Source organism: Akebia trifoliata, chromosome 2, assembly GCF_017979445.1.
Source record: "Akebia trifoliata isolate Shusen 1 chromosome 2, ASM1797944v1, whole genome shotgun sequence".
Taxonomy (NCBI): Eukaryota; Viridiplantae; Streptophyta; class Magnoliopsida; order Ranunculales; family Lardizabalaceae; genus Akebia; species Akebia trifoliata.
Genome location: NC_141376.1, coordinates 12,919,703 through 12,930,220, shown reverse-complemented (window position 1 = coordinate 12,930,220; position 10,518 = coordinate 12,919,703). Strand labels below are relative to the sequence as shown.

Here is a 10,518-nt window from a genome sequence, read left to right as displayed (position 1 = left end):
CAAGATTTTATCTCATATCATATATCTGGACTGGACGTAAAAATACTGAACTGGTTTGACTATCATTGGCAGTCCTCTCTGCCTTTGCTTGCTATTATCGGTTAAATTGTTTAATCAGTAGATGGTTGTTATGTTGAATTATGTGTCCACTGCTACAAGTGCTTATGTTTTGGTATTGTATTTATAAAATTTGCAGTTATGCATGATTTGCGTCTCATCCATACTGATTTGAAGCCAGAGAACATACTTCTTGTTTCGCCAGAGTATGTAAAAATTCCAGATTTCAAGGTTAGTTACGTTTTAAGAGATGGATCTCATCTTCTTCCTACCAGAAATTGAAAACCCTCTCTTTCTTTTTTCTTTGCCTACCTTCTTTTATTATTATTTCATTGGTTTAATAACACCATTAAAATATTGTAGATGTAAAGGTTTCATCTCGCCCAAGGATGGGTCTTACTTCAAGAGACTTCCGAAGTTAAGTGCTATCAAGGTGATTGATTTTGGTAGCACAACCTATGAGCATCAGGATCATAGGTACATCGTATCAACACGGCATTACTGTGCACCTGAGGTTATTCTTGGTATGATGTTATTGATATCCGCATCTCCCTTGTTGCCTACCTTTATTTTTATTTTTTTTGGTTGTCTCTTAAGAATAATTGGCAGCTTTGTACTACTATTAACCATTGTGATTTTGTCCGTACTGGACTTGGATGGAATTACCCATGTGATATATGGAGTGTTGGTTGTATTCTAGAGTTGTGCTCGGTAGGCTATTTTAACTATTTGATTTTTTTTGTTTTTGTTTTTTGTGTATTTCCAAATGACTGGTTGGTGTGTTGTCTATCTATATGATATACGAGGTTTAGCCACTACGTCATATTGCCGTAAGGCATGTTAGGAGCACAAATACAAGTTGTCAGCAGCCATGGAATTCCTTTTTTAAGACTCTATGCTTAGTTATGCTTCTCATGCTCATAGTTTTAGCTCGCCACCTATGATACCTAGATACTTTATCAATGTCTCTGGTCCACATGCATGGTTTTTGGTGCATAATTTTACCATGTACTTTACTCCATTTATTTCATGTAGTAGCTAACAATCTTACTTCTGGAATGTTTTGATGGTTCATCAAAGAAAATAGGAGTGATCCCTACCGCTTCTCCACCTATTGCGTAAGTTAGCAATAACTTGTGCATTTTATCATTGGCGCCATTAGCAAGTGCATTATATTAAGCTACTAAGGATTTGAGCACCATTAGCAAGTGCATTATATTGCCCAGTTAGGCTTATAATTTCCCTTGTTTCAAGTCCCTCCGGTTCTTATTCAGAAGATCTTTACTCAGATTTTCTCCTATATCAACGTCCAACTTTTTAACAGGTAATAACTGTTCTGTTGTGCCGTCTTTCGACATAAATCTTTAAAAAGTTTACTGTATATATAAGGATGCTGTTACATGCTGCTTTAGTCTTCTGCTACGTCATGAGTACTGTACATTCAGCAATGGAGAATATGTGAAATCTGGGTTGGCTGAATTAGAGTTATGGTGTGCCCAAGCAAAAGAAGAGGCAAGTCCCTTCCATGATTTTCACTAGCCTCTTTAGTTAACTTTACTTTATTATTATTATCATTATTATTTTTTAATTATATCTTAAGATTCCTGGTTCATTGCAGTATGCAGGCTCGTCTTGGGATGAACTTAAGCACATTAGGCAAGCTGTGGGGTTCTTGGTACGTCTTTCATGTATTGAAGCTTAATACGATAACTTATTATTATTATTGTTATTGTAATTATTGTTATTACTATTATTATTATAATTTTCATAAACATGAGGTACATTAATCTAAACCAAAAGGAACAAAGGAGGTTAAGGAAACCTACCTACTAATACAGCAGAAGAGAAAAGAGAGGAAAAGAAAATTAAAAATGTAGATACTGTCACAACTGGTTAAATTTATCTTTACTAATGAGTTTCTGGTGTATGATATGCCTTTGATTATTTGAAGTTTCTCACTTGGCTTAAGAGCTTGTTAGACTGCATGGATAGTACTAAAACTGTTGAATTTGGGGCAGACTGGTCTTAAGTATTTTGTGTATGGTATAGTGTCAACACTTGAAGCTGATATGTATATCGATATGGAACTTGCGTGGATGTTGCATACTGCTATTTAATTTGTGACCTTGGTAGACCACTTCAATTTGGTTCAACTGTGAAGTTCATACTATCAATCATTTTACTGTTTGTTGTAAATTTTATTAATTATTACCTACAAAATACATTGGTGTCCAAATTAAAATTCCAGTGAATATTTAAGACATGATTAGCCATACAAATTTGGAACAATGACAATCTTAAGACATTCAAGAAGGATGTTTTGGTAACAGCATGAGATTACTTGGAAAGCATATTTGGTAACTTTTTCTTATTTAGCACCCGTTGATTTCATCAACAAGTGTGTTGGTTTTATTGAAAATATAATGTTTTACGAGCATTGAATTTAGTTACTTTAAAATTTCGCCATCTTATGTTATCATCACTTCCCTTGGTTGGTTGCTCCACAGGTTATACACCAGAAGTCAAGAATTTCCTACGATGAAATCACCAATGACCTTTGCCCGCACCTCTAACTACCCTACAAACCAGGTTCATTCTTGAGTGGCAAACCACGAAATGCAAACCCGAATTCAAACCAAGCGAACCCACGAATCAGGTAACATGGGTCTGAACCAAGATTTGAAATCTTGCCATGAGGCATTCTCTTGGTCAGGAGAAAAACCGAGACTGCCTTGACCCATACAATATGAATCATTCCCCAAAGCCGATGTTTTGTTTCAGTCTTGGCGGAAGCATTGTAAGATGATGTGGAACTTTTACTATAGTAAGAACTACTTCTAATCGGTGCCTCTTGGTGCAGCATTCCCTTCTCCGCTAATGACATATCCAATTCTTTGCAAGAGAAGGACTTCTCGGATGTTAAACCTGCAGCAGTGCTTGTAGAGAACCCTGCCTTCCACTGCCAGGTTGGTGCTATTTAATGGATTTCATTCAATCTCTTGCCAATTCTGAATTTGGGGTATGCTGTTTTTTCTTCTTTTAGTGTTCCCTATTTGTTATATTTATCACTCTTCTAATTTTTGGACTACAAACTGTTGGATTTGGTATGAAAGAACTATTTGGATTCTCTTGAACAATTAACACATCTGTTATTTGGAGATGGTTCCTTGTATGTGAATGCTTATTTTAATTTTTTAGTAGTAGTTTTATTACCTTTATAATTTGTGGCTATAATAAGGATGCATTTATGGCAGCATTGTACGACGATAGATCTATAAGGGCTCATGTCAAACGTTCAAGAGAATTGCGTTCTCTTTCCACTCTTCAAGCCTCGTTATCAACATCACTTGCGTTACTGCATGAGACATCACGAAACACAACTGAAGGTTCTGTATATTTGGATATGTTTTGCGTTACAAGCATTAGATTGTTCATTGTTCCCTATTGGTAACATATTGTGGTTCTTTTAATTATTTCTCTTTGTTATTATATCATCTTTAACCTCTTATCAAAAAAAATTATATCGTCGTGAATCCGACACTCCTTGCAGGTACGTATACTATCTTTAAATTTTTTGTTATTAGATCATTTTTTATCTTTATTATTTGTTTAAAAGTTTTATACTGATCACTTCGAGATCTTACTTGGGATTAGGTTCAAATTCTTTCACCATCAACCTTTTTATCCCAATTTTGAGTTGTTTCTACATATAAAAAAAAAAGAAAGGAATTTTAAGTTTTTTTTTTTCTTTTTCTTTATGATTTCTGTTTTATCTGTGTCCAAGTGCTTGATGGATTGTATATCTGTCTATTTCAGAATTATTCTTTGTGATTTTTAGTTTGAACTGAATGTGGGTGTTGATTTGAAACAGGAGTGGGAGATCATTAATGATTTTTAGTTACATTTATGAAAGTTGAAGACGAGGGGTATTTGGGTCTTTTCATATTGTTAGTTGGGGTCTAGGACATCAATGTCAAACATAGGGGTATTTCCACTATTTAACAACATGTGAAAGGGGGCAGGTGTAAAATATTTTTTTTTATTTTAAAATACCCTATAGCGACGGTCGCTGACCGTCGCTATATCCTTATTTTACTGTCGTTTTTAAAAAACCACTCCTTTTAAAACGACTCTTTTTGTGACTGTAGGGGCAGTCGTTTTTGGCGCATTATGACGTAGTGAATGGTAGGGTTTCAATGTCAAATTGAGTTTTCTTTTGTTTCAATGGTGTGAAATCTTTCAATCCAACGGTTGAGATTTGATTTGATTTTTTATTTTTTCAACTAAAATAATGATATTTTTGGTTTAGATTGTAGACCGTCAACAAAACAAACGTTGGTAATAGTTTGAGAGGGTCAACGGAAGTCCAAGGGGTAGACCACCTCTTGATAATTTTTTTGTTTTTTTTGTTGTGCCTGATTCAACTCACAAGCTGTTGGGTTTACTTGTTGAGTGTTGAGTTCTAAACCATCTAATTTGTATGGGTAGTCCAAGGAGAAGAATTCCCTAAGCAAGATGTTGGTTATCATCTCAATCAAATTTAAAATTTGATTTTGGGGTCGTTCATCTCAAATATTGTCTTCTCTTTCATGAGAGTATTAGATGAGAATCATGAAATAATTTTGTCTCGTCGAATATATATGCATAGTTTGAATAGAATATCACACTTATCTATTGGTAATGGTTGTCCTTATCCATTGAAAAGCTTTGGTGCCATGAAAATATTATATGATCAATAGATGGTAAATATTCTTAGATTGAACTCAAAGACCCTGGCAATGGCCAAGGGTTTCCTATTTTACGTTCTATTAGAATTAAGCAAGCCTCAAATAATGTGGGACTTCCCCGAGTAATAATATTAGGAGCGATTATTTGCACATCACAGGACTGATTGTAGTGCCTTGATCATATGTAAACTAGAAAAAAAGATTGCACACCTGATCTCCTTCCCTTCAGAGAGAGAGAGACAGAGAGTTGCAACTGGTAGGAATTTAAAAGAATATCTAAACATATATATTTTTATTTTAAGATTAGGGTGCAAGGGACAACTTATGATCTCCAAGTAGTCTTTTTATTTTTTCTTTGATCGGTACGCTGGGGTTATTGGGTCCCCTCCCATTTTATTCAAAACTCACAAGAAATCATAACCACAAGCACCTAATCGGGCTAAATATATAATCAGCCGCTCAATTAGTTTCCCTCCAATGCAATAAAAAACTGCAAATCTGAAAAGAGCTTGCAATTAACTGAATCCCCTTTGTCATCTCTTCATATTTCCAAGAAGATTGAATCTCGCCATTCCCATGTTGCGCACATATCTCGCTAATGTTTGGAATGAAAACAGATTTTTCTAAGGGGTTTTAGTGTTTACATTCTGAAAATCGTAAGTTAGCATTCAGGCTTAATCTTTTTAAAATGAGCAATTTACCCTTCTAACATATACAATGACTTCAAATGAGCAATTTGACTCGCAGCCTCAAATCTCATTTGGAGCTAATATTTTCGGTGACTGTATCAAATACTTGGACACTCGAGAGTGTTTTCTTGGTAATATATGCGACTAATAAATCTCATAAAGTAAGATATGAACAAACATGAATTGTGTTAATTTAGTTAGGCCATTTTGACTAATAATTTTTCATTCAAGTTCCAAACAAACGCCATCAACCATCTTACTCATATGTGTAAGACTCACTTGATGCCTCCACAAACCATTAATTAGAATTTCTGTTAATTAACATATATATTATTACAAAGTTATATTCACAAAATCTACATAAAACTTCAAATAGACTGTGTTCTTGTTTTCTTTACAATTGATGATGCTCCATCACGATGACACGATCACTTCAGGCACCACCAACCTCCGGCACAAAGGACACGTGTTCCAATCATGTTGCAGCCACCTGTCCACACAGTCTTTATGAAACAAGTGACTGCATTGCAACTCCCTGATCTCCTCTCCTAACTCAATTTTCGACAAGCACACGGCACATTCATATTCTGGCCTTGATCCGATCTTATAACAGATTGCTGGGTGCTTTTTTTCAACCAAACACTACGTGAAAAAAGTCCATATTTGACGGTCTCAGCCCGTCAAATTTTGAGAAATTTGACGGACCATTCTGTCAAATATGCCTATCAAATATTTTCTTGTAGAATTTTTTTTTCACGGCCCTGAACTATCAAATTATTGGAGAAAATAAGCTTAAAAAAAACAAAAAAAATCCGTCGAATATGGAGGTTTAACAAACAATAGGGTAGTCCTCTAATTCACCAATCACAATAAACGAAATAGTAATAAAAAAATCAATTGTTTTTCTGGATTTATAATAAAAGAAATTTATTTTTCTGAATTTATAATTTAAAAAAACGGATCATTACATTCATCACAAATATTCTTTCAATAATTTGGTACAAAAAAGGTACTAAAATACAAGATTAATAAAAAATAAAAGAAGTGGATCACGGCATGTTTGCTTTCCCTTTGACACAAACACCACTCTTTATCTTTTAGAGATACTTTCATATGTAGTTAGGAAGGTACACGTGTATCACCCGTAGTCTGCTTCTTCCGTATTGAAGCACCCACTACAATACGTTCCACCAATGGACCAAACCATGTTTGCACTGGTCCTTTAGGGTGCATAAAGGTCACGGAACTGAAAGAGTCATCTGGTGGATACTTATCAAAGGAAGGATCAATGTGATGTGAGGAACCCAAGGGGAAGCCAAGTGTTCCATCCTGGTGTGGTGGAGGAAACTTCTCACTTTTGCTCTTTGCATTTCCATGTGTAATTAGACGTTGTCGCCTCTGAGAAAGATAGCAAATACATTGAACAAACTTAAAATTTATAGAATAACTTCATTAAATATAGCATAATCAAGAAAAAAAAAAAAAAAAAACCCATCAGTTATACAGACATTTACATTTATTTTGAAGATAACAAAATGGATTTCAAATAACAGTTTGTTACTTTGATTTCTACTATTTAAGTTCAAAATTTAAAATTCATTTTGAAAAGCTCTTATTTTTATCCCCTCTATTGTTTCTTTGGAACAAAAGGAAAACTATAACCAATCAATGAAATGTTGGTTGTTCAGAATATGTCATGTAGTATTTTTCTGTAATCGAAACCTACTCATCAAAAAAAAAAAAAAAATTTGATAATTAAAGGATTCTTATCTGGCATACATCAAGATTGGGTTGAAGCTCTGCATTCACTTTGGGAGTAGGAAATGCCCTTGTAGCTTGATCACGCGAGTGACTTTTCTTCACACCAACACCATTGGCTTTGTCACCATCTGCTCTCAGCCTACACAGCCACAAGCCCACAACTATGATTTGGGTTACCAGCATGAATAAAGTATGAGCAAGAGACCTATATATAAATACAACTAATATCTCATCAAATGGTTGACATGGAATTTAAGGCCTCCCTGCATGGAAGCTTTAGAAATTTTTTTAGTTAAAATGTAATTTTTACTATTTTAGAAATTATTAAGAAAGCTACTAGTATTGGAATATAGGCAAATAATGTAAATTTAGTCACCCACAGACCTTCTAACTTCTTCATCCCGTAGCTTAGCGTCCATTTCCTTTCTTGGAGGATATTGTGGGAGGCTTGAGGGCTCACACGCATATGGTTTGGTTGTGAAGAACTACAAAACAGAAAACAAGCAATCATGGAAACCATCTTGCACAATACATTGGAAAATATAAAGAGAATTGTAGAAAGACTATCGACTCACACCGAAAAGACCTCATGAAACCAAACCAACAGCTTAACAGAAATTGAGTGGCCATGTTATTGGAAAAAGATAACCAAACAGAGCAATAAGTTGCAAAAGTGCTCATGAACCATCAAACCTCATCTTGAAAGAAATCAAAACATACAAAAATTGAGTCTTGAGAAGTCGATCCCAACTTCTTCATTTCATGTTTCCTATAAGAATAGTAAACTTGTAAGAAATAATCATCACCATATCCATCTCTTCTTCTCTATTTTTCTTACTCATAATCATCTCACTTAACTCCTAGTAAGAGGCTTGGGGGTAAAGAGTAATCCCTCCTAGAGGTGATCTTTCCCATTAAATCCTCAATAAGCTCATTGATAGCATTATAATAACTTACTTTTACTTTCTTTATTATCATGCACTTTAAATTTCATAGATAATTACTTTACATGTCATTTACTTCTCTTGCAAATTTAATATCCTAGACCAGATGTGTACTTTTTTTTTTTCCTTGGTGGCAATAGAGTTAGAGAGTAATCCCTCTTAAGAGATAATCTTCTTCTGCTAAGTCCACCGCATGCATACAGTCATGCACACATTCACTAAAATGACTACAAGTAAGGATGTAAGTCTTTCTAAGCTTATATCTAACTTTTAGAGCCAACAAAACAGTTTAAAAATGGAAAAAAATCTTATGCATGTAGTCTTGATTCTTACTTGGTGTGGGACAAGTCATGAATCTCACCAAATGATCAAACCAATAAATAAAGTCTCTTAAGGTAGTACATAGGCTAGTTTTGAAGCTTTAGAACCTCAAATGATGAAATCCATATGGATTTTCATCAAAATCTCAAGATCACAAAAAAATCCAGCAAACACCTAATTCTAATAGTAACTTGCTCATTGTCTCAATTTACTCGTTTTCCAAAACAAAAATTATAGGCAATTTTTTTTTAAAATTCTCTATAACTTCCTCTACTCTCAAAAGTCAAAAAACAAAAAACAAGAAAAACTTTTTAAAGGATTAAACATATGGTCATATGTGTAATCATCTTTGGATGAGAGAGATAAGATGCCTAACACTTTCCTTGTCCCTAACCGAACTCCCTTACTTAGAATCTTTAGGTGGACTTAACCCCCTATCCATTTGGATATGAGAGTCACCACAAGCAAAGGAAAACATATTTTGACAACTCCAAAATCCAAGTAGATGAGCTCAAACCTTCAAAAGGTTTCGAAGCCCACTATCTACAATTATCTTTAAAAAATATAGTTTTGTGAGTAAACATCTTCTAATCCACCTTATTTTTAAATAATTTATAATTATTTGAATTAAATATAGGTTAAAAATAAATATAAATTGAGTTAAATCAGTTTTGCTTTGGCTGATTGTTTCCTCTTTGCTCGCATGTTGTAACAATAATTGTTACGCTTTTTGTAGGTTTCTGAATGTACCATTTTTACCTGAAATTAGTAACAAACTATTGTTAGCCACATTAATTTGGAGTTTAATATAATTTATTATTATTTTAAGGGAACTAGTGCTAAAACTTTGATAATCTTGGTGAAATTAAGATCCCAAAATGAGATTATTGGGACCTTATCAGAATACAAAACCATAAAAACACAACAAAATCATATCCATAACTATAAAATATCAAGAAAACTCGAGGATTTCATGAGAAATCAAGATTATTGAACACAACAAGGTATGAGGAAGTAGATTTTTCTTCAAATCTAGATTATTAAACAAAGAATGAAACTGAAATACATGCAAATGTTAGAAAAAATAGCAATTTCTAGCTAGAAGATGAAAAGTAAGGGTTTATAATAGATGGATTGAAGAAAAAAAAAGGGTTTTGTTTAGGGTCTTACAAGTTTATCTTCTTCGAACTTCTTTCTACCTTCAACTGCTGGAACTTTGTCAACTAATGTAAAATCAAACTTGAGATGAAGAATGGGAGAAATCGAAATGAAGGTGAAGGAGAAATCGAGATGAAGAACCTTTTAAGATTGGAGATTTAAGTTTAAAAGATAAATCAGATCCGAGATTTAGGTTTTATGATCGAAATAGAGGTTTTGTGAAGATAGGAAAATCGACCTTTAGGGTTTTGTAAGGACGTTGTTGCGAAGAACAAAGATCAGAAACGAGACTTAAGTTTCGTTCCATGGTCGTTCTCTAATGCGAGCCATTGTGCGAATGTGAGCCTTTGTTATCTAATTTCTTATTTAAGACAAAAGTCAATAGGTTCACTAATGCGAATCACACCTTTTAAAACGGTTTTCAACAGAGAAACAACTCAAATCCGTTTCTTACCCTCGTTCCTTATCCACAATTTTTTTTTAGTGGGTTGTTGTGTAACTTATAAGAGGAACCAATGCACTCTCCATCCCCTCTCAACTACTATTTTGATTTGAATCCAAAATATGTCTCCAACGGACTATCCATTTTGGAGAGGAAGTTTGGACTCTCCATTCCCATCAACTACTATTTTGGAGAGTGATTTTGGAATTTATGGGTCTCTAATACATTATCCATCTCCATTTTTTATAAAAAATATTAGAATATTAATGGATAATCATTTTTTTTTATATGGTTGGAATGCAAACCCCTCGGATATCCCAAATGAGTATCCATAAACACATGACTATCCATTTGAATAGTCCTTTTCTGGATATTCGCCTTGTAGTTGTCCTAAGTTGGTGGTTAAATGCTAGAAAAGT

The 10,518-nt window shown here is 34.0% G+C and overlaps 1 protein-coding gene and 1 long non-coding RNA gene across 5 annotated transcripts; one reads left to right on the top strand and one right to left on the bottom strand.

Moving 5' to 3' along the window:
* The first annotated feature begins 442 nt into the window (after positions 1-442).
* LOC147409636 (uncharacterized) lies at positions 443-4,075 on the top strand. Of its 3 annotated transcripts, none has more exons than XR_015174946.1 (6): positions 443-581; positions 1,138-1,381; positions 1,470-1,569; positions 1,676-1,732; positions 2,565-3,023; positions 3,312-4,075. It is a non-coding gene; the product is annotated as an uncharacterized LOC147409636 (long non-coding RNA). The 3 variants fall into 3 exon arrangements; XR_015174947.1 differs by lacking the exon at positions 443-581 and having other exon boundaries at positions 635-1,381; positions 2,565-2,713; positions 2,918-3,023; XR_015174943.1 differs by lacking the exon at positions 443-581 and having other exon boundaries at positions 635-1,381.
* Positions 4,076-6,537: 2,462 nt separating this feature from the next.
* LOC147409635 (putative serine/threonine-protein kinase At1g54610) lies at positions 6,538-8,104 on the bottom strand. 2 transcript variants are annotated; one of them, XM_086431015.1, is made up of 4 exons: positions 7,810-8,104; positions 7,619-7,719; positions 7,253-7,373; positions 6,538-6,871 (listed from the first exon to the last, which is right to left on the bottom strand). In XM_086431015.1, exons 2-4 carry the CDS (start codon positions 7,651-7,653, stop codon positions 6,593-6,595), a joined length of 435 nt encoding a protein of 144 aa, XP_086287141.1. In that variant the 5' UTR covers positions 7,654-7,719; positions 7,810-8,104; the 3' UTR covers positions 6,538-6,592. The 2 variants fall into 2 exon arrangements, with proteins under 2 accessions (XP_086287141.1, XP_086287138.1); XM_086431012.1 differs by having other exon boundaries at positions 7,619-8,104.
* Positions 8,105-10,518: the final 2,414 nt, after the last annotated feature.